The sequence below is a fragment of the Tiliqua scincoides genome, chromosome 15 (assembly GCF_035046505.1).
Source record: "Tiliqua scincoides isolate rTilSci1 chromosome 15, rTilSci1.hap2, whole genome shotgun sequence".
Taxonomy (NCBI): domain Eukaryota; kingdom Metazoa; phylum Chordata; class Lepidosauria; order Squamata; family Scincidae; genus Tiliqua; species Tiliqua scincoides.
Window position 1 is genome coordinate 2,462,804 of NC_089835.1, and position 23,980 is coordinate 2,486,783.

The 23,980-nt window shown below is 48.1% G+C and overlaps 1 protein-coding gene across 3 annotated transcripts; it reads right to left on the bottom strand.

Moving 5' to 3' along the window:
* Positions 1-1,956: 1,956 nt before the first annotated feature.
* ZFTA (zinc finger translocation associated) lies at positions 1,957-22,703 on the bottom strand. 3 transcript variants are annotated; one of them, XM_066610134.1, is made up of 5 exons: positions 22,444-22,703; positions 18,539-19,027; positions 11,123-11,515; positions 8,205-8,630; positions 1,957-5,413 (listed from the first exon to the last, which is right to left on the bottom strand). In XM_066610134.1, the coding sequence occupies exons 1-5, from the start codon at positions 22,487-22,489 to the stop codon at positions 4,917-4,919; spliced, it is 1,851 nt and encodes a 616-aa protein (XP_066466231.1). In that variant the 5' UTR covers positions 22,490-22,703; the 3' UTR covers positions 1,957-4,916. The 3 variants fall into 3 exon arrangements, with proteins under 3 accessions (XP_066466231.1, XP_066466230.1, XP_066466229.1); XM_066610133.1 differs by having other exon boundaries at positions 1,957-5,410; positions 18,539-19,030; XM_066610132.1 differs by having other exon boundaries at positions 18,539-19,030.
* Positions 22,704-23,980: the final 1,277 nt, after the last annotated feature.

Here is a 23,980-nt window from a genome sequence, read left to right on the forward strand (position 1 = left end):
GCAGAAGTCTGGCCAAAAAGGGCATGGCGCTGGAATAGAAGCTGCCTTCTCCTAGCTCAGGACTGTGAGTGGACACATCCTGGGCCCATCACTTTCCCTCTGTGTCAACCAACCATGCTGCTGCTATGGATCTTTCTCCAATGGAGGAAGGGGGCATTAACCTCCAAGTTGCCAGGAGGCAGGGTGTTAGGTCACATGGTCCTCCTTTCACTTACCCCATGCCAGCCAGTCAGCATGCACTGGTTTTCCCGTCATTTCCTGCCAAGCCAAGCAGGGAGAGAGCAGGGAAAGGGAATGGCAGGGCCCTAGAGTTTTGAAAGGGGGAGAGGGACAGGGAAGTGATGCAGGGTCAAAAGCAGATGGGGTGGGACACTTGCAGAATGGGGGTTGGGCTTGGCCAAAAGCAACCCTTGCATTGCCAAAGTCTCCAGTGGGGCAACCTCCCTGTTGATAGGGTGGTGTTAACCAGCAAGAGCTGAGGTTCCATTATTGTCACTGAGACCTGATGCTCATAAAATGTGCTTTTATTCAAGCCTAATCAAGGAAGGTGAGTTCCTTGTATGGCTAAAAGGGGGGAACCCCTGTCAGCTCCTGTATACCTGTCAGCTACCCTAATGCTCTGCAGGGGCAGGTTATTAAGAATACTTATGTACTGTTTTTCAATCAAAAGTACAGTTGGTTCTTGTGATCCACTAGGGTTAGGATACTGGAAAACCTAGTGGATACCAAATTGGCTGCTACTGACTCGTTGAGCCTATGGGGAAAATGGGGTTATGTTCTAGGGCAGGGGTGTCCAAACTTTTTGGCAGGAGGGCCACATCAGCTCTCTGACTCTGTCGGGGGCTGTGGGGAAAAAATAATTTACATTTCAAATTTGAATAAATTTACATAAATGAATATATTAGAGATGGAACTTATATGAATGAAGGTCTTGCAATAGCTCAAGGCCTATAAAGGGACTTGCACAAAGCAAGGCTGGCTTTTCCTTCTCTGCCGCTGCTGCATCACAGACATAAACAGCAAGCAGTGGAGGAAGCCCTTGTCCCACAGCTCACGCAAGTGGTTGAACGCCTTGCTGAGAGCAGTTGTGTAGGGCCAGTGTGGGTTCCAGCAAGTCTCTGAAGGGCCAGAGGCGGGCCGGATTAGGAGTCCTTGAGGGCCGCAAGTGGCCCCAGGGTTTGGGCACCCCTGTTCTAGGGGACCCTCTTCACCATACACTTCATGAACCTGAATTTTGAAGTCTATGGGGCTGGGGGATAGCAAGGGCTCATCAGCATCTCCACCATCTGATGCTTCCTCCTCCAAGCTGGATATTCCTCAACTCACTGAAGGTAGCTGGCCCAACAACCAGGTCTCAGAGTTCAGCAGTGTGGTGGGGGTTTCTGCACCTGATTCTTGGCTCCTTTCTCTGGACTTACAGCCCTCAGCCTTTCAGCCACCTCATCAGCAGGGTTGTGAAGGTTCAGCTGGAGTTCCAGAGATGGTGGGGCAAGTCTGGAAGCAGACACAAATGTGTCCAATGATTTTCCACCAATGCTCATTCAAGGAAGAAAATTGACCCACTCCACCCAACTTTCCAAAAAACCAAGGAGTATAATTGACTAGATGCAATTACCGCAATCCTCTCCCATATACTTTATAGGCATCTCTTCCTCTCCCCCCTGCACAGCTGGTACTGCCTTTTAATTGTGAGGAAGACACTGTCTCTCCTCCTGCAAGCTCTTGGCCTGCCTGCTTGTAGCTGCACCAAGCCCTCACTCTGCAGGTAACAAGACATAGGTGGCAATTCTGCTCCTCTCAGCAAATTCACATATAAAGAGAACTGACTAGTTCACAAAGCAGCTTACATAATAAATTGACAGTGGTTGGTTGTCACACAAGCAGAAAAGACACTGAAATCTGGAAAACAATAAAAGCAGGATGGGGGGAGAAGGTTTGAATGTTAGTGCCCACCTCTTAAAATTGCATCACTTTAAAGGATTTATTTTGACATACCTGTTTTACAAAACTTAGTGCTTATATATATATAGAATATATCATTAAAAAAATCTCTGATGCAAACCACCTTTTTCACAAGAGACACAGACGAGGCTGCAACACAGTCACAAGGTCATCATGGGTTCTTAGCGATAATATACCTCGGAGTTCACGGTTTACAAGAGCTACAAAAACAGACCAAGCTACTCATTGGAAAAGATGGGGTGGATCCCAGGTGTGGAAAAGGTGACTGCTACTTGGGGGTGGGGGGAGAAGAACCCCTTAAGTGGAATCAGTATCCAGCACATTGATTCTTACTGGAAATTAAGTGCTACTTTCATATTGTCCTTGAATGGCAGAGGGGAAGCCATGCTTCTTAAACATGAACATTTTTTTTTTTAAATGGCAAGTTTCTAGCCCTCACTGACTTTCAAGGATTTCTTTTGTCTAAGGCTTATTTCTAGTGGAAGCTCAGCAGCTTCCAGGCATACTTTCCTGACCAATTCAACTAGAGATGGGAGCTACTGTGTGCAAAAAAAGTGCTCCACCCCTGAACTACGGCCAATGCACATGCAGAGGATTGCTGCCATCTTTGCCATTCCTTTCCATACTGAGTTTTGTGCCTATCCTTTTCTCCAATCCTCCCCCATCCCTCCCCAGTCTGGTCTTGTTTCTTAGAAAGCAACAACTGCCTGTTTTGTGAAAAAACAAACAATGGCAGGAGAGTCAGAACAGACCAAAGAAAATATTTCTTTACGCAGCGGATAATTAGTCCACGGAACTCCTTGCCCCATGATGTGGTAAAGGCACCTGGTGCAGATGCCTCGAAAAGGAGATTGGACAGGTTTCTAGAAGAAAAGTTCATCACAGGTTTCAAGCCATGATGAGTATGTGCAATCACCTGGTTTAGAAGTAGGTGATTTCAGAATGCCAGATGCAAGGGAGCGGCAAAAGGGTGTCTTGTGGGCCGCTGGTGGCATCTGGTGGGCCACAGAGATACAGGAAGCTGGACTTGTTAGGCCTTTGGCCTGAGCCAGCAGAACTCTTCTGCAGTCATGTGTTTCCACCTCTGCTCCTGGGTACCCCAGCAAAGCAAAGCAAAGCAAAAAGGCCTTGCGTGTTCTGTTCTTGCACACGAATTTATGCAGGTGTAAATTATGCTCAGAGGGTGGAGACCAGCTGCTTATGTGACAAAGTTTCAAACCCCCCAAAAACCTGATTCACACCATTGACAGGCCCAGGTCTTGCTTGGACTGTACACCCATCGTCACAAGGTGGCAAGTGCAAGCATTTCCTCTATAGTACCAGTGGGGAGGATTCTCTCTGCATTTAGAAAGGTAGCAGGCTGACTTTTTTTCCCCCTGACAGGCTGACTTTCTAGATGCATTCATTGACTTTTTTTCTTTTTCTGTAAAGGGGCAATCCAAGAGCCAAGCTGCCAGCTTTCAGCCTGGCGTGGTGCAGTTCAACAAAGGCTGAACTGGATATTTTTGCTCCCTGTCAACAGCCAGTAAGTTCGCCATGGCCGTGGGAACAGCAATGCAATCGGTGCTCAGGAATCGGCAGGGCACAGGGATAGCTCCTGTTTTCAGAGCCATTCCTGAGCTGTAGCCTTGCACCACACGAATCAGGATCCCCAGGGGCTGCACTGAGGCACCTGCACTAGGAGCCCAAGGGCCAAAACAAACAGCCCAGCTGGGGGTCCCAGTCCAGGACCTTGGAAGCTGCATGAGAACTTTGCAAGTCTTAGCCAAAGAAAGTGCTCCTTGCTTGCCCTGCCTTCAGATCAATCCTGAGCACCTCTGTGGGCAGGAGAACAGATATGTTAGGCGCAAAGTGACCCTCACCCTGCTGCCAGCTCAGAGTCACTCACCAGCTTCTCCTCCACCAATGGGTGCCAGCTTAGCCAGCCAAAATTTCCACACACTCAAAGTGGTGCTGCGTTAAGAGCATAAGTACGCTTAAGAAACCTTCTAGCCAGGCAGAAATCAGTGAGGAGAAGGGGGTAACATACATTAAAAACAAAAACAAAAAAAACCCCACAATTTTTGGAACTCTGCTCCATTTCATCACTTGCAGTTCTGTTCCTTTCAGGACCCGTTTGGAGAGAACAAATTTGATTCAGAACCTCCATTTCTAGGTTGCTTTGGGAAAAAAAAGTGTTTTTTTTAAACTTGAATTTGCACCGGCCTCTCCTGATGGTGTCACCCTAAATACACATCCTGCTCTGGGATGCAGCTTTGTTCAGTGTGGGTAACAAAAAACAAGCAAACAAAAAACAACAAAAAAGGCCACCCCCACCCCCACCATGCCATGGGGAGAAAATGGCAAAAACCAAATGAGATTTTTTTTTTTTTAAACACAGCACAGGAATCCCATCCATTAGATTCCCTTTGAACCTATTCAGTTTGTTCTCCAAATTATTACAACAGGTTAACGTACCCCAGTGAGGAGCAAAGACCATTTATATCCCTTGGCACAGAGACCAAAGAATATAAACGGTGCGTTTCAAAACAAAGTAAGCATTTTGACTTCAAAGCAAAACCAAACCATGGGATGTGACAAACCAGAGGGTGAATGTGCAATGGCCCGTTCAGGTCCCGTCCCCACCCAGGCTACTGTGGTACCCCTGATATCATCAACCTGTGTCATGCCCCCCTGCTAAAACCTTGGGAGGGCAGAAGTCCAGATTCAGGGCAATGGGTGCAAAAACCTGAAAGCTTCTGGGACTAAAACAGAACATGCAAATGAAAAAGGGTGGGCTTCAAAAATCAGGAAATAAAAAGTCCCATCATTGTCACCCCCCACCAGCTTATACATCAGTTAGTTCATGTTCCAGAATGGCAAACTTCAAGTCTCCACCATCCACCATGGGGAGAAGACACACACCAGAGCCAGCCCACTCAGGGATCAGTGTCAGGACTCATCCAGATCTGTGGCTACACTGTACATACAGGTAGATTGTAACCAAATGTCATTGTCCCTGCCCGCGAGGGCTTTGGCTTGACATCACAGGGGGGCTCGGAGCTGGGACTGGCAGGGGTGGCGGCCTTTGGGGCCTGATCGCTCTCAGCGTACGCTTCCAGGATGGTCTGTTTCTCTAGCGCTGTGTACTCCAGGGAGAAACGGTGCACCTGGAGGATGTGCCGTTTGATGGTGCTGACCTTCAGGGTGGCCAGTGTGCCCCCACACACCATGCAGATCAGGCCGTGCCGCTGCTCATCATAGTCCATCAGGTACTCCTCCCGCCAGCGGGGCTGGTAGTTCCGCCGCTGACCCCGCCGGGATGGGGTCCCGGCCTCCAGGGACTGCTGCTGCTGCTGCGAGGGAGCCAGTCTTGTGGCAGCCTCTTCCTCCTCGCCTCCCGCCACCGTGGCCCCATCCTTGTCGGATTCCTTGGGAGACGGGGGCTGCTTGAGGGCAGGCTGTGGTTCTGCTGGGAAGATAACACGAAAAGGCCATTGGCACGTATACAATCCCAGCCAAGTCTTTGTTGACTCTCTACATTACCCCGCCTGTGTCCAGCCACAAACCCAAGGCAGCCAGGATCCACTGTCTCTACTGCCTTCCCACCAGTGCCCGGAAAGCCCATGCCCATAGGCATTCTTACCAGGCAACTTAAGCTGAACTGTCCCAGAGAAATACCAGCTGCTTCTAGAGGAAGAGGAAGAGGAGGCCAGCAAGGCAGAACCCACCATCACCTCCTCCACCAACTGTAAAAGCATATTGTGCATGAATTGTTTTAACCCGGTGTGAGTCACTTTGAGGGCCAATCAAGAGGTGGGAAGGTGGATGCAGTGGGGTGGCACTGATGGAGAGTTGGGGCAGAGAGGCTGAGCGAGATCCTTGGTCTGTGTAGCTCAGTATTGTCAAGCAATGACTGGCAGCAGCTCTCCAGGGTGTCAGATAAGGGTCTTTCCCAGCAGCACTTGGGATCTTCTGTCTACAGAGTAACTTTTATGCTACCCCTGGCCTAAACCACATCCCTATTTTACTAGCGCATCTCTCTTCTGATTTGTGAAATATTTAAAGGGTACATTGTCTGGGCTCAGTTTCTTCCTCATGGTCAATCCCCCCTCATCTCCCTCTGTCTGCCTCATCAGTCAGCAGGGAAACAGTACTCATAGAATGTTAATTCATCCTTGTCCATTTAGCAACAGAGGGAGGAGTCTCTTTCTCAGTGCACTGTGTGTTAAAATCCATTTGGGACACTCGTTCTGTCTGAACCAGCTCAGCATGACCGTGCCTTCCAGGGCCATGGATTATATTTTGAACATCATAAATGAGAGAGCCATCCCATAATAAGACACATGCTCAAGCTTCTGACAAGGAAGAACTAGAACTAGCATTTCTGAGCCAAGTTAAAATCGGCAGAAGCATTTTTCAACTTTTATCACACACTCTCCAAAAAAGAAAAAAACAACCCTAAGCCCAGGAAGCAGCCATACTTCATACTTATATGGTTGGAAGCTGTCCACAAGGTCATCTAGTCCAACCCTGCCTGCAGCAGGAAATTCAACAGGTGCCAGTTGAGCCTCTGCTTGAAGGTCTCCAGTGAGGGAGAATCCACCCCCTCCATCGGCAATCCAACCACCCTGCCGGTCAGGAACTTCTTCCTGATGTCCAACCAGAATTTCCTCTCTTGCAGTTTGCACTCGTTGGATCTAGTTCTGCTCTAGAACTAACCGCCAGTTGAGAACCAATTTACTGCTTCTTCCCTAAGACCTGAAGATCTTCCCTAAACATCCCTTTTGCTTCTTCAGGTATTAGTGGAGGGCTGTCATACCTCTTCTCAGCCTTCTCTTCTCCAGGCTAAACATATCAAGTTCCTTTAACCAACCACAGTGTTGGTTACCAACCAATCAACCACCAATGCCCCTGGCCACCACCTCTAAAAGGATGTTATAGAACTGGAAAGGGGGCAGAAGAGGGCAGCCGAAAGGATTAGCGGGCTGGGGCACCTCCCTTATGTGGAAAGGCGATTGGTGTCCAGCACTCTTTGGTAAAAAGGCGACATGGGGCACAATCCTGACCCGGGGTTGGGCTGGTGTAAGTCCCTTGTCCTGGCCCAGGAGGGTCACAAATGTGCCGTAAGGCATGTTTGTGCCTCCTCAAGAGGAAGCCAGGCTGGTGCTTCAAGAAGCGCTGGCCTGCGGAGGCTAACAAAGCCTCCATGCTGGCTTCCTCTTGGACACTTGCGTCGGCCTGGCTGGGCCGACACAAGCAGAAAAGGTAAGTGGGGGAGGAGGTGGGGGGAGGTGTTCCTGGGTGGGGGGAGGGTGGGAGGCCCCAGGGACAGGTGGACGGGAAGCAGGAGGTGGGGCTGGGATCCAGCAGTTATGCCGGATCTGCAAGTCCCTAGGGGCCAGCAGCCCTTACTCAGAGGTAAGGGGAAATGTTTCCCCTTACCTCTGGCTGAGCTGCTTATGGCCCTATCCTGCACTGGATACAGCGCAAGCCTCCTGTCTTGCCTGTTCCAGCGCATGATATATTAGCTGAAGATTCAGGAGAGAGGAAAGATTCCCTTTTTCTGCACCATGTGTGAATTGATCTGTGGAACTCACAGCCACAAGATGCAAGGGTCATTTGCTTAGACAGCTTTGAAAGGAGAAAAAATCGTTGGCAGAAAAAGTCCACTGATGGCTATTAGCAACTAGGTGGAACTTCTATGTGCAGACAAGCTGCACCACAGGAGCCACTAGAGCTGGTCCAGGTTGAATTGCTGTCCAAGGTAGACATGATGGCTCCTCTTCAACCGAAAATCGGACGCTGGGTGCCCCAGGCTGCTCAGCCCCATGAATCTCTCCCATGATTCTCCAACCCTCCATGTGTTCTGTTCCCACAGTGCTGCCCCACACAAATTTAGCTGGCAGGAGGAAGGAAGGGAGGAGTCCCACCTGACCCCTTGGTGAATGGGGGCAATGGCAGAACCTGGAGGGAGGAAGAAGACGCTTTGCATTCCCCCACCAAGAGGAAGGAGCTGCTGCTTGATGGCGATTCCCCCTCCTCATCCCTGGAAAATGCCACTTCCTCCCAGAATTCCTGGCCTCATCTCAGTGCACTTTGGAAGGAAGTCCCTTTCTAGGAGGCTATCAGAACCAGAAGAGACTTCCAACGATGACAGCCTCGTTCGCCTTGTGACAAAGCCACCTCTAGAAGCAACATGTCATCCAACCAACCCTGTTCCTCCCCCACGGTCAGCAACAAGCCCTGCGGCATCTCCTCACCCTTGTCCGGCTCCGGGTCCGTTTCAGGCAAGGAATCCTCGGCATCGGCCAGGCGGGCCACTTTGCGGTTCCACTCCTGCACGATGAGGGCCTTGATCTGATGGCTCAGCTGAGTGGAATCTGGATGCTTCTGCTGAATGTGCCGCTTGATGGTGCTCATCTTGAGGGTGGCCAGTGCGCTGCCGCAGACCATGCACACCAGTCCGTGGCGCAACCCGTTGTAGTCCATCAGGTACTCTACCCGCCAGTGCTCTTGGAAATAGCGCCGATGATCCCTGCCACGGGCTGGAGCAGGTGGGCTGCTCTCTTCCGAGTCCCAAGGACCACCTTCGTCACACCCTTCCTCGCCCCCAGGGCGGTCCGGCGACGGAGACGGATCCCCTACCTTCACGCTCAGATCCTGTGGGGTGGGCTCAGATTCGGCTTCTGGGAGTGGGTGGGGGAGAGAAAACAAAACAGTGGAATTAACTTCTAGAGATTTCAGATATCTTTAATTTTGTAGGACAACAAACCAGCAAAGAGCTCTTAAGGTCATGGTGGGTCATGACATGAAATGAAGCACATCAACCCAGTGTGCACCCATGGCAAACAAAGCCTGTTCCTCACATGGAGAGAGCGATTATTCCTTCCTCTCTCACAGGACTAGATTCAGGAGGGGGGCGGTAACCCAACAAAGTTGACTGGTGGGAGATTCAGGTTGAACAAAAGGAGCTAGTCTTTCACAGAGTGCATGCTTAACCTGTGGAACTCACTTCCACAAGATACAAGGATAGCTACTAGCTTAGACAGCTTAAGGAGGGGATTAGACAAATTCACAGAGGAAAAGTCTAAAGTGCTTTGTGTGTATCATCTGTTACGTGAAAATCCCCTTTTCCCTTCCAAGTTGTGGTTTTATATCTGGTTATGTATTTTGGATGTAGGCAAGACCTCAACATACAGGCCACAGCCAAGTCAAGTCACAAGCCCATGGCTACAGATCACCTAGTTCTATAGGGACAAGCAAATGTCTCCTATTCTCCTATATGTCCCCCTAAAAATGTGTATTGTTTTAACCTAATCACTGTGCCTCCTGATCCAATCACTGCATATACAAACACGGTAAGGGGGGAAGACTTTAGCAGCAAAGTCTAAGTACCTAGCCTCCACCTATTATTAACTAAATCACAGCCATTAAGCTATATCCTGACTCCAAAGTCCAGTAGCAACAGGAAGCAAGCTCCCCCGCTCCCCCAGGTTGCTGATAAGCTGACTTCCTGTTCATCATGTCTTTCCAGTGTGTGTAATGAGCATGCGCATCTAGGACAGCTCTAAGTCACATCTGGGTCATTCACATCCAGCTTCCAGGTCAGCAAAGCCCCCTTTAAGAGGAAGCTCCAGCCACATGGTCTCTCTCTCTCTGGCTGCCCTACAAGGCACAGGTTCCATAGGACTCTTCCCTCCCTCCTATCCATCTGCTCCCCAGGACAGGTAACTATATCTTGCGTCTGGCATCTTCTCCCTTCTATCCTACCTATTTCTTCCCTTCTCTCCCCATGTTAGTTAGCAACTGGGTTATGCAGACCAGGGACCCCTAAAATCCTTCCCTACAACCTATCCTTTTCTGATTCCTTCTCGGATGCACCAAATACACGGCACATGCAACCACCATAAAGCTAGGTACACTAGACACAAGTACTAGAAATCTATACTTATCAATTCTCCATGTGCATTATGTTTACCTATGTGTTTTGTCATAAAAATATAATCGTTGATTGAAAGTTATCTTTCTCCCAGTCTCCTCTTTAAGTTAAACAAGCGATTTTCTCTGCATTACGCTGTTTTGTTATCCAGCCTGCGACCCTGAGGTTTCCAAAAGGGTAAATAAATAATTCCCCTTAAAACATAACAGCCCTTTTTGGTAACACATCTTCATGAAAAAGTCCTTACTCCCAAACCCCGGCCCAGGGACCACTTGCGGCCCTTGGGGGCTCCCAATCTGGCCCACAGGGAGCCCCCAGTCTCCAATGAGCCTCTGGCCCTCCAGAGACAAGTCTCCGGCCCGATGCAACTGCTTTCAGCATGAGGACGACTGTTCGACCTCTCAGCTGAGCTGTGGGACGAGGGCTCCCTCAAGTACTTGCTGTTTCACATCTGTAATGCAGCAGTGGCAGCGAAGGAAAGACCGGCCTTGCTTTGTGCAAGGCCTTTTATAGGCCTCAAGCTATTGCAAGACCTTCATTCATTCATATTCCATCTCTAATGAATTCATTTTTGTAAATTTATTCAAATTTTAAATGTAAATTAATTCTTTTTCCCCCAGCCCCCAACACAGTGTCAGAGAGATGATGTGGCCCTCCTACCAAAATGTTTGGACAACGCTGCTCTAAGGTAAATAAATAGAATTATCCCCATTTTCCAACTGGGGAAAACTGTGGCTGAGGAGGAGTCCATGTTAGAGGCAAGATTCAAACCAGGGAAGTCCTGGTTCACTGTTCAGCCTCTAAATCTGTAGGTTACACCAGCTCTCAAAAAAATTGAGTGGCAGAGGATGTGAAGTGAGGGGACTAGCCTATGCTGTAGCAAGAACATAAGAACAGCCCCACTGGATCAGGCCATAGGCCAACCTAGTTCAGCTTCCTGTATCTCACAGTGGCCCACCAAATGCCCCAGGGAGCACACCTGATATCAAGAGACCTGCATCCTGGTGCCCTCCCTTGCACCTGGCATACTGACATAGCCCATTTCAAAAATCAGGAGGTTGCGCATACACATCATGGCTTGCAACCCGTAATGGATTTTTCCTCCAGAAACTTGTCCAATCCCCTTTTAAAGGCATCCAGGCCAAATGCCATCACCACATCCTGCGGCAAGGAGTTCCACAGACCAATAACACGCTGAGTAAAGAGACATTCCTGGCCTTGACCCCCCCTCCATCTCACCCTCTGCCGCCTCCCTGGGGCCTTCACTCTCTGCAGCGTGTTCCACAGAGCGGGCATTCCAGGCGTCAAGGATGGCAGCCTTCTCGGCCGGGCTGAAGGCGAGCGAGCTGGGGTGGGCCTCCATGACGTGGCGCTTGATGTCGTCCAGGTTGAGGCTGGGCAAAGAGGAGCCACACATCATGCAGGAGAGCCGGTTGCCCTGCGGGTCATAGTCCATCAGGAACTCCAGCTGGAACCAACTTTGCAGGGACTCCTTCAGGTAGCGCTCCAGGCTCCGGGCCTCCCCAACTGAGGCCGTTTTCAGGCCCCAGCTGGATGGCCGGCGGCCCCCGCCAGAAGAGAGGGGGACTGGACCCTGTCGCCTCCTGCGGCCTCCCCCAGGTGGAAATTCTCCTGCAAAAGAAGTTGAAACCAGATGACTTTTCCCCCTCAGCTGGGACTCTGCCCATGTCACCATTCGGCCAATACTAATTCATGGGACCCAGTGGCTTTAAGAGTGAGTGCGGAGGGTGTGGATTGCACCAGGGGACACCTTGGGGGAAGGTGTGAAAATCTTGGTATTTTCAAATAATGCCATCATGCAATAAATCATTTGATGCATTATTTAATGCAGAATGCAACAAAACAAACCATGTTGAACTATCTTTATTCTGTCAAACGTTATTGTCAAATAACCAGTAAAGGAAAACACAATTGCCCTATGTAACAAAAAATGGATTGGTGGTTTCATCCTTGGCTGGTTTATTCCTCTGTTTATTGTAAGCTTTTGTGTTGATATTGCTGTCATTTATTGGAAATTGTTTATGCCAATAAAGGTTGGTGAAGATCCTTTTTGAAATCCTATCTGATCCCTCCCTGGAAGGCCCAGATCTTCCATCCAGGATAGCAGCTTGTTTAAAAGATGTTTTGCATAAAGTTTCCCCCCCACTGATAAAAGGCTTATAGGGCTAAAATTGGAGGGATCACGATGGTCGCCTTTTTTGTAAATAGGCACTATAGTAGCATTTGTCCATTCAGCTGGTATTATACCTGTTTGGTCCACCACTGTGAATAATGAGGATAGAATAGGGGCCCACCATTAGGGGTCCACTTTCAGGATCTCTGACAATACCAAATCTGGCCCAGGAGCTTTCCCTTGTTTACTTTGAGAGACTAGCTCTATAATTTCTTCAGTGGATACAGGAGGCCATGGGGTGATTGCTGAAGGATTTAAAGTAAAAGATGCTAAGCCACTTTCACCCTCTTGGCAATATAAGGTGGAGAAAAAGCGGCACCACTCGTGTGGGGAGATGACCATCTGAGAGCGAGGTGCAGTTTTCTGAGCAGAATTGGTGATTATACCCCAAAATTGCTTAGAATTTTTATGTTCTATGGCGGCTAGTAGTTTATACCACAAGCGGGAAGCATAATTATGTCGCTTTTCTTGGATCAGTTGTTTCAGCTGCTTCTTTAGAATAAAATATGTATCGGGAATTTGAATAGCCCCTGAATAGCGGTATTGCTGGTAAACGGATCTAATCTGATTTTTGAGATCCATACAATCCCTATCAAACCAAGGGGATATTGTTTGGGATCCCTCCCTGTACCATCTTTAGCAGAGGGTATACTAGTGTAGGAGACTAAAGTGGATGAAACCCTAGAGATTAATAACTCATATATCTTAATTAGTTCTATCGGATCTGACTCATTTAAAAGTTGGATTCTATAGCTCTTGTACGGCTCAGTGTAGAGCGGTTCGCTCATTTTCTGATTAATTGTAGTATTCCACATGATTTTAGGCCTAATTTCATATTCATTTTCAAGCTCTACATCAGGGGTGGAGTACTGGAAAGAACCTAAATCTAGCTTGAGTATTAAAGGAAAATGGTCACTCATTCCTAGATCATCAACCAAAAAATCAATAACATTGACCTTGAGGTGAAGTGGAACCAAGAAATAATCTATAACACTGGAACCAATGGCTGAAGCATAAGTGAATTCACCTGAATTGGGGAAATCTACAAGGCCATTTAACCATATTGTATTAAAATTGACACAGAATCTGGCCAAATAGAGGCCAGCTGCATTCGTTTTATTATCTTTGGAAAATCTTTCTAAAGAAAATAAATCAAGGAGAGATTAATCAGGATCTAAGTTTGCGGCAGTACTGAGCAACGGCTCTGAATTTCCAACCCTGGCGTTGAAATCCGCACCGATAAGACAATGGCATGAAGGAAATTCCATGTCTAACTCCGTGACAATTTTAGAGAAGGTGCTCCAATTCTGGGATAATAATTGGTTGTTCAAGCCAGGAGGAAGATAAACATTTACAATTATTAATTGGAGATTGTTAAGAATAAGCTTGACTGCATGACATAATTTGCTAGTTGTCTTGGTGACCACCAGTTCTGAATTTAGCTGGGAAGAGACAAAAATTGTCATCCCCACTTGCAAATGCCCCTTGGAGCTTATTCTATAAGCTGGAATGTTGTAGGAATTAAAACCTTGAAGGTGTAAAGGAATTTGAGACCAGGTTTCCTGCAAAAGGATTACGTGAAAATCACATAAATATCTCTGGAAAGTCTCATCATTAACCTTGCTACGCCATCCCGCAATATTCCAAGAAAGAAGTTTTAAATATGTCCTTGATGTGAGATCAGGTGTTGCAGATGTAAGTCAATCTGATGGGAGAGCTTGAATGTCTTCCTCACCACGTCCCAAAGAAATAAGCTTCTGTGCTTTAGACGGTTGAACAGCAGATGGTTGGTGGGGAACGTTAGAGTTCGACTGAGCAGTCCTTGTTCCAATAGCAGTTGAGGTCATGGTCATCTGTCCAGCCATAGAGTCTTTAAGTTGGACTCTAATCTTATCCAAATTATCAATAACTTTGGCTTGCTCTCCAGCAGACAAATTTTTAAAGGCCTCCAAAACCTCTGAGGAAAGAGATCCCTCCTCAGCCTCCAGTTGGAACAAAAGTTCTCTAAAATCTAAAATTGATCTAAAATTGATCACTGTGCTGTTTTAGCTCATCTGATTGACAAGTACAAAAGGCTAAAAAAATCAAAATTATATGTTGCTTTTCTGGATCTTAAAGGAGCCTTTGACTCCATTAACAGATCGCTGCTATGGGACAAACTAGTTAAACTCAATATAGACCCTAGACTTCTAACTCTTATTCAGAAACTTTATACAGGCACCACCTGCCAAATTAAATTTACATCTTCGGGGAAATTGACCCCCAAAATTCAGGTCGAAAGGGAAGTGAAACAGGGGTGCAGATGATGCAGTGCTAGTATCCTGTACACCTATTGGACTTAAGCGACTTTTAAATAGAACTTCTGACTATCTGAAATGTAACAAGCTTGAACTGAACTCTCAGAAAACCAAAGTTATGGTATTTTCAAAATCATGGAGTCCAGGTACTTGGTCTATTGGAAGGGAGAAACTGGAACAGGTCAAAAGCTTTAAATACCTTGGAATTCACTTTGACTACAATCTTTGCTGGGGTACTCATCAAAAATTGGTTACCAACTTGGCCCGTCTCACTTTGCAGAGCACCAATCGATCTTTTTTAGTCAGGGCAATCGTTATATACCAGCTGCTCTCAAGGTATTTAATGCCAAGGTATCGGCACAGCTCCTGTACGGGTGCCCTATCTGGATTAGTTCTATAAATCACACCCTTGAGAGTATCCAAGCTAAATTTTTGAGGGCTATCCTGGGTTTACCTAAATCTGTACCGTACTCTGCATTATGTTTGGAGACCGGACAATCGCTCTTAGTATCAAGAGCATGGCTTTTAACCATACGCTACTGGCTCCATTTACATTATAACGTGAAACCAGGCAGTCTCCTATCCAGAATGCTATCTGAGTCTGGTTCTTCTAAATGGTATAGCCAAATTAAATCAAAAATCGAATCAATTGGTTTTTCATTGGATTTTTTAAGTTTCTATCCATTCCCTGAAGTTTATCAAAGGGTAAAGCAAAGAATGCTAGACATTGAGGCACAAAACCTCTTTGAACTTGCTTCTAGAATTTGCTCCCTTCTTAATTTCTCTATCCCGCTAAAGTATGGGCAAATGGTTCCTTATCTGAGTATTCTGATCAACCCCTCTGAACGTCATGCAATCTCTTTGGCAAGATTCAATGTGTTTCCATCCAAGGTCACAGAAGGTAGATATAGGCAAATACCATATAAAGAACGCCCCTGCCCTTGTAATTTGGGAAATGTTGAATCAATCATACACATTCTTTTTTATTGTCCTCGGCACACTAGATCCCGCCACACTTACATGACTCCACTTCTTGGCAAAATGAATGGGCTTTCGGATGAGGCAAAACTGAAGTGTCTCCTAAATGACTGCTCACCAGATGTGCTAGAGGGAATTTCTAAATTTTTACTTTTGGTGATTTCCAAGCCTTCTTAATGTAATTTGTCAAAAATGTTGATATTTTATGTTGAACTGTAAATGTTTTATTAGTAATTTAATATCTTAACTCCGTTTCTGATAAACGGGATTAGGACTAATTATGTTTGCTTTTATGATTTCTCTATGCCTAATAAAGGTTTATTCATTCATTCAATAAAGGTTGAATGAATGAATGAATGAATGAATGAATGAATGAAAAAGTGGATTTCCAAGAGCCAATGAGGTGTTATGACACAGCAGGGAACCAATCAGTGGGTTAGTATAAGTCAGCTCTCATTTCCCTGTATCAGAGCTCATACTAGAACTCTTGATTCAGTTGTGTGTCATCAAGTTTGCCACGGATTTTGTTGGGTGACCTATACTGTTGGGTGACTATATTTGTTGGGTGACTATATTAAAATAAAGCGAAAGGGAGTGACACCAACCATAGTGATGCCACTGCATTTAGGCTGTGTGTATGATATTGTCACTTATTCTGTATGTTCTGGTCCATGAGGAGGTCCATCATGGGGGGCGGATGCAATGACCTCTTGCAGAAACCCTACCTGATCTGACTTGATCTGCCCAACAGATCAACGGGACCTGAGATTTTCTCCAGAAGCTGTATTTAAAGTATTTTTAACCCGCTTCTCCAAGCCCAAACAGGCAGCTCAAACAGTCTCAGTTGTTCCATTCTGCTAGTATCTACCCCACAGTGTGATTGCGGGTTCTCCCACCAAACCATATACCACATTGTGTCTGGCTGCAAACAGGGTGTCTACTAGCCCTTGGTCTGACTTTTTCAGCTCTGTCCTTGAATGGCTGGACAAACTGGACATTGACGTTTGATCTAGTCTAATTGATATATAAGTCCATGTATTGTATGCCATATGCTAAATAAATAAATACTGCCCCAGCATGAATGTTTTTTTGCATCTCTGCAAAACAGCTACAGGTGGGGCTCCACCCACCCAAGCAGTTATTTATAGAAAAGCTGTACATCTGCATATATTAAGTAATACATCTTGAGGCACACAAAAGCAGGTGACATTTTTAGCCCACCTTCCCGGCAAACCTCCTGGCTGGGCCAAACCCTGTGCTCCTGAGAAACGTCAGCGGCTGGGACACAGCTGTTTTGGTTGGTGAGACGTGGTCTTGTGGCTGCTAGGCCCTTGGAGAGAGGCTCGGTTTGGAGAAGGAGAAGGGGCAGAGCTAAGGAGATATTGGGGCCAAGAAGCCTTTCCTTCACTGCGAGGACAATTTGTGGGCAAGCCCATTCCTGGAGAGAGTGGCTGTCTTTGGTGTCAGAAGTGGAACTTGCTCAAACAGAACATGGGACTTTGCAAAGCAGTGTGCTGGCAAAATAACAGAACAAAAGGCTGAAAAGAGGCTACTTTATCAGGCCAATATAAGACTAAAGAAAAGGAGGCAGGCTGTGGCCTGGGAGTCTAATCCAAGTAGAGCCCAAACCCAGAAACCAATCTGGTGATGGGGGAAGTGGGTGCTGTCAACCAGAACGAGAGCCAGGATGGTGTCATGATTTGGGAGTTCAACTTAGACCTGGAAAATCCAGTTTCAAATTCTAGTTCAGCCATGAAGCTTCCTGGGTGACCTTGGGCCAGACACTATATCTCAGCCTCACCTACTTCACAGGGTTGTTGTGAGGACAAAAGGACGAGAGGAACCGTGCACATCGCTCTGAGCTCCTTGGAGAAAGGGCAGTATAAAAATGTGAAAATTAAAATACTGAACCCCTACCTCAAACGTCTCGGTTTGCCTGAGCCAGAACCAAACCCTTGGAGGCAAAAAGTGGAACTGCTTATTTGGAAGTGATAGTCCTCTCCAGGAACTTGACTCTGGGGTTGATGAAGGACCTCTTCATTGCTTCCTTGGTTTATTTATCTGCTCTGAGCGTGGGAGGATGGAGGCCAGAATGTGCGACCAGATCAAGAAAGAAACATCTTGAATGTTGTGGTTTCTTGAAAGATAGAAACCTTCTTTCAAATTGTAAAAATCCCTACGGGGATTTAAATTGCCTGCCTTGAATAAAGTCTAAGGAGAAATCTGAGGACCAAGAAAGGCGGTATAGAAATACCTGTATTATTATTATTATTATTATTATTATTATTATTATTATTATTATTATTTCCACCCCTTGGAGGTCCTTTGTTTTGTAAAAACCTTTCCAAGGATTCCAAACTGTTCCAAAAATCTAGACCTGAGACAAATATTCAAGCAGCTGATGCATCCAGCAACACCTTTTGTTCCCTTTAAAAAGGAAATATTTTTTCTGAAGCTTAAAAAACAACATTTGACAACATGTTTGATCAGACTTTGCAAGCAAAAGGGTCTGAGAGATTATTCGGCAGGAAATGGATCTGGTTTCTCATGGATGACCCAAGACTGCCTGGCACCTGAGAGGGCATGCCAAATCACCTTAGCAGGTGATGCTCTCCCTGGCTTGGAAAAGAAAGAGCGGAAAAGAGTGGAAGAGGAAGTGTGGGGGAAAGAAGAGTGGTAACACTAGAGTGTCTCCCACTCTAGCCCCCTGCTCTCCTCTCCTCCACACTTCCTCTTCCACCCTGCCCCCTCTTCTAATCCAGGGTGTGGAACTAGTGGAGGCAAGAGGGTTGTCCCTGCCAATCAGCTACCTGAAGTAACCGCCTCAGCTGGCCTCACAGATGCACCAGCCCTGCAGTTACCAAAGCACTACATTTGGTGAACTGGAGAGTTAAAAAAATATCCTGATGTACCTGAAAGGAACTCGAGATTTTGACATGAACCCAAATCATGGGAAGCTGCCCTGACTGGGCCAGGCCGCAAGGCTGTCCAGTTCAGCATTCTGGAGTACTGGCCAGCATCAGCATTCAGAGGTCCACATGAGGGTTTTTCCTGTTCATACAAGGAACCTGGGCCATCGTGTGCAAAGGAGGGTCTCCACCTCCAAGCAAGAGATCCTCCCCAAAGCCCTGCCTGTAACACCAGCTTCACCCACCAGTTAAATACCAGAGAAGCAGATTGCCCTACCGTGACTTGCTGGCTGGCTGTCGGATGCTTCTGCTGGGTCGCTGGCTCGGTCAGGCTCTGTTTCAAGGCCCAAATGTGCATCCCAGCTGTTCATGATGACCTCCTTCTCCCGGGCGCTCCAGGCCAGCGAGTAGGGGTGCTTCTGCCGGATGTGCCTCTTGATGGTGCTCAGTTTGAGTGTGGCCAACGAGCTCCCGCACACCATGCAAATCATGCCGTGCCGGGCGGCATTGAAGTCCATCAGGTACTCGGCCCGCCAGTGCTCGTGGTAATAGCGCCGGTGGTCCCGCCCAGGGATCCGGCTCTTCCCGGGCCTCGACGCCCGCTCTTCACAGTGGTCAGAGTACTTGCGCCCTCCAGACAGGAGGATGGATGGATCCTTCGGGATTCTGTGCAACAAGCCATTCCCAGAGGTGCGCAAGGGGCGGCCAGGGCTCAGCTCAGCACTGTTCTGAGAATCGGACGCTTCTTCTGGGAATGGAGATTCTCCTGCTGAGAAAGACTCGGTTTAAGAAAAAAAAATACACACACACACACCTCTAGACAAATGCACAGAGGGTAAGGGGTCTATTGGCCTTGCTACAGTGGAACCTCCAAAGCCAGGGGCAGTCTCACTGAATACCAGATGGTGGGAGGAAAATGACAACTCTTTCTATCACAGGAGTAAGGGTGCAATCCTCACCAACGTTCTGGTACTGGAATAACTATGCCAGTGGGGCATGTGCTGCATCCTGCACTTGGGGGGCAGTCATGGAGGCCTCCTCTAGGTAAGGTAATGTTTGTTCCCTTACCTCAGAGTTTCATTGTCTTTACATCAGAGCTGGAACATTGGTTAGGATTGCGGCTGTCTCTTCTCAGGGCTATCACAAGGTTGCTGAGGCCAACCTCCTGATGTCCCCCCTCATCTGCAAATGGCACACTGTGCTAGAATTGCCCACCAGGACAGGGGATCCAGGGGTTGGCATGATGAAATGGGCAGTCTGTTGATGGGCATGAGGGATCCCTTGGCATTTGCCCCAGTAGGCTGACCTCCAATGCCACCTCTGCCCCACCTCTACAAGGAAAACCCAAAGCATTTTTTTTAAGTTTAGGGGAAAAGGTGACGTAAAAAGTGATAAAAGTATGTGTTTTACACAAATATTATACCAAGACAGTGGCTAGAACTGTCTTCTCCCTCCTCATACTATTATGACATGGGGGTCACCCCCAATGAACTGGACTGGCAGATTCATGGCAGGCAAAAGAATAGGCTCTATGCACAATGCAGAATTGGTCATTGGAACTCCCTGACCCAAGAAATGGCGGTGGCTTCAAAAGGGCATTAGGCAAATTCATGCAGAAGGACATAAGAACATAAGAACAGCCCCACTGGATCAGGCCATAGGCCCATCTAGTCCAGCTTCCTGTATCTCACAGCGGCCCACCAAATGCCCCAGGGAGCACACCAGATAACAAGAGACCTCATCCTGGTGCTCTCCCCTACATCTGGCATTCTGACTTAACCCATTCCTAAAATCAGGAGGTTGCGCATACACATCATGGCTTGTAACCCGTAATGGATTTTTCCTCCAGAAACTTGTCCAATCCCTTTTTAAAGGCGTCCAGGCCAGTCGCCATCACCACATCCTGTGGCAAAGAGTTCCACAGACCAACCACACGCTGAGTAAAGAAATATTTTCTTTTGTCTGTTCTAACTCTCCCAACATTCAATTTTAGTGGATGTCCCCTGGTTCTGGTGTTATGTGAGAGTATAAAGAGCATCTCCCTATCCACTCTGTCCATCCCCTGCATCATTTTGTATGTCTCAATCATGTCCCCCCTCAGGCGCCTCTTTTCTAGGCTGAAGAGGCCCAAATGCCTTTCCTCATAAGGAAGGTGCCCCAGCCCCGTAATCATCTTAGTCGCTCTCTTTTGCACCTTTTCCATTTCCACTATGTCTTTTTTGAGATGCGGCGACCAGAACTGGACACAATACTCCAGGTGTGGCCTTACCATAGATTTGTACAACGGCATTATAATATTAGCCGTTTTGTTCTCAATACCTTTCTTAATGATCCCAAGCATAGAATTGGCCTTCTTCACTGCCACCGCACATTGGGTCGGCACTTTCATCGACCTGTCCACCACCACCCCAAGATCTCTCTCCTGATCTGTCACAGACAGCTCAGAACCCATCAGCCTATATCGAAAGTTTTGATTTTTTGCCCCAATGTGCATGACTTTACACTTACTGACATTGAAGCGCATCTGCCATTTTGCTGCCCATTCTGCCAGTCTGGAGAGATCCTTCTGGAGCTCCTCACAATCACTTCTGGTCTTCACTACTCGGAAAAGTTTGGTGTTGTCCGCAAGCTTTGCAACCTCACTGCTCAACCCTGTCTCCAGGTCATTTATGAAGAGGTTGAAAAGCACGGGTCCCAGGACAGATCCTTGGGGCACACCGCTTTTCACCTCTCTCCATTGTGAAAATTGCCCATTGACACCCACTCTCTGCTTCCTGGCCTCCAACCAGTTCTCAATCCATGAGAGGACCTGTCCTCTAATTCCCTGACTGTGGAGTTTTTTCAGTAGCCTTTGGTGAGGGACCGTGTCGAACGCCTTCTGAAAGTCCAGATATATAATGTCCATGGGTTCTCCTGCATCCACATGCCTGTTGACATATGGATGTCATATGGATATGGATGGATATGGATATGGATATGTCATATGGATATGGATGTCATATGGATGACATATGGACATATATATGGCTAGACATACATATGTATGGATACACTAGACGCTGTGCCAGAACCACCTTTCAGAGTGCGATACAATAGTCTTTCGAGACTGAAGGTTGCCAATACAATACAAATATACAAATGGATAGACAGGACAGGTCTATCCATAGAGCTTCCCTGTTTAGAGGCAGTCTATCACTGCATATCAGCTGCTGAGGGGCAATGCCTTCATGTCCCTTGTTTCCTTGAAACACCTGGCTGAATATTGAGCTAGATCTGATCTCCTTTTTAGATAGCTGAGACACTGGAGGAGAGGCTCAGCTCTTTCTACTGCTAACCTGAGTGCCAGAGTCCTTTAAGTAATCTGAGCAAAAAGATGCAATTTGAGGAGAAGAGTCTTTAAAGGGGCATGGGGGGGAGAAAGGGGGAGTCTTAAAGGGGCAGAAATCAAACTGGTCAGAAAGTGACTGACTCCATAGAGGGTGTGGAATGAAAGAGTCAGGTGGAAAAGAAACAATGGTTAGGATGACCATTCATAATAGGAATGAGGTCCACAAGCCAGGGGGGTAGGTCCTTGCCCCAAGGAGTCTATAGTCTAAATGTTGACAGCTGAGGAGGACAACCCAGGGAGGGGCTGGAGAAGTTGTATGGCTTTAAGAATCTTGGTGCTGGAGGGGGGAGGTGGAAGAAGGGGGGCTCCTCTTAAAGGAACATGTCACACTACATTGGAGGGAGGACTACCAAAAGGCCAGGTGGACCTATCAGGGTGCAGATCCACCTCTGGCTTGGGGAGGGGGATGCATCCCACAGATCTTCGGGGGGGGGGGTTTGCATCACACAGGCTAGGCAGGAAGAAACTGGATCCTTCCACCGAGAGCCAGATCAGCAGCATCTCCTTTGTGCTCCTGGTGCCTCTCCAAGAAATATGTTCTTGAACGGGGTGTGTGTGTGTGAAATTGATCACACTGTAAGTGCGTGCAGAGGATGGAGCTGGGGGGAGCCTTAAAGGGACCACGTCCCCACTCGGACCCTCATCCCCCTCTCCCCACCTTCCCTGCCCTGCAACTTGCATGCCACCCCCTCCCTCAGCCCCCGCCCCCGTCCTTGGGGGGCACCTCCAGCGTACAAAGACCAGCAGGTGGCGTGGGGAGGGGGGGCTGCTGCTGGCAAGGCCTATTGTCTCACCTGGCTCCTGGGGCTCCCTCTTGATGGGGAGGCTGGGGGGCTCCATGCCTGCGGCGCCCTCCCTCTAGGCATCCATCCCCAGCTGCACGGCGTCTTCCTGGAGAGGGGGCGGCTGCTGCTGCAGGCAGGCAGGCAGGCAGCCCCCCCACTGGCCGCTGCTTCGAGCCTCTGCTCCCCGCGAGCCCCAGAACCAGAACTGCCCCGCGACCCGCCTCTCGCAGGGCGATCTGCAGCAGGCGCCGTCCTTGCAGGCGCAGGCAGCTCCGGCGAGCCAGGGTGGGGATGCCGTTCCCCCCCGGGGCCCCTGGGGCTCCTTTAAGGGCTCCTGGGTAAATTTAAAGGGACCGCACTCTATTTCTGCAGCAGTGGGGGGGGGAATGAGAAGAGGGGGGAGAAAGGTGGGGAAAGGAGACCCCCCCCCAAAAGGCACCTCTTGCTCCTTCCTGTCTCCAGGGCTCGATCCCCCACCATGTCCTCAGAGCCCCCCACCCCCTTCCTCCTGGCACCCCTGGATCAGGATTCTGCAAGATGCAGCCACCTCTTGGTCTGTTTCATGCCCTGCCCTGCAACTGTATCTGGGCTGCTGCTGGAGCTGAAACACAGTATCCGCCCTGCTTCCTTTGATTCCTCCTCTGACAGCCTCTTCCCAGGGTTTTTGGGTGGCTGGGGGTCTTTCTTAGCCCCTGCATGGGGTTGACCCCCCCCCCCCACCACAGTCTGCATACAAAGCAAGGGCTCTACCACTGATTTGAGGCCTGATCCACAAAATGGGGGCTGTGCAAAAGGCAGAAGTTCAACAGGTTGGCCTGGAGAACCAGTTGGGGGGGAAGCTTCCTACATTGAATTTCTGCCTGTCAAATGCATGAGACATCAGCTATCCTCTTTGGAGCCTCTCTTCTCATGCAAGGTTGGGGGATTCGAAAGTTGATCAAATCAACAGGAAACAGAGAGTGGGTATCAATGGGCAGTTTTCACAATGTGGAGAGGCAAGAAGTGGAGTGCCCCAAAGATCTGTCCTGGGATCGCTGCTTTACAACCTGTTCATAAGTGACCTGGAGTTGAGGATAAGCAGTGAGGGGGCCAGGTTTGTGGATGGCACTAAACTTTTCCAGGTGGTGAAGGCCAGAAGGGATTGTGAGGCGCTCCAGGATGATCTCTCCAAACTGGGAGAATGGGCAGCAAAATGGCAGATGAGTTGTAATGTAAGGAAGTGTAAAGTAGTACACATTGGGGCTGAAAATTGGCAAAAGTTCTCATATAGGCTAATGGGTTTGGAGCTGTCTGTGATGGATCAGGAGAAAGATCTTGGGATGGTGGTGGACAGCTCGATGAAAGTGTCGAGCTGTGTGTGGCGGCGGTGAAGAAGGCCAATTCCATGCTTGGGATGATTAAAAAATGGATTTAAATGGCCAATATTATTTTGCCATTGTACAAACTGAAAGTAAGGCCACACCTGGAGTATTGCGTCCAGTTCTGGTTGCCACACCTCAAAAAGGATATAGTAGAATTGGAAAAGATGCAGATCAAATGAGAGACC

Coding starts and splice junctions, on each gene's coding strand:
- ZFTA (XM_066610132.1), bottom strand. CDS start 22,489: ATGGAGCCCCCCAGCCTCCCCATCAAGAGGGAGCCCCAGGAGCCAG. Junction 19,031..22,443: donor GAGGGAGCCCCAGGAGCCAG/GTGAGACAATAG, acceptor AGTCTTTCTCAG/CAGGAGAATCTCCATTCCCA. Junction 5,414..8,204: donor GGACCCGGAGCCGGACAAGG/GTGAGGAGATGC, acceptor TTATCTTCCCAG/CAGAACCACAGCCTGCCCTC.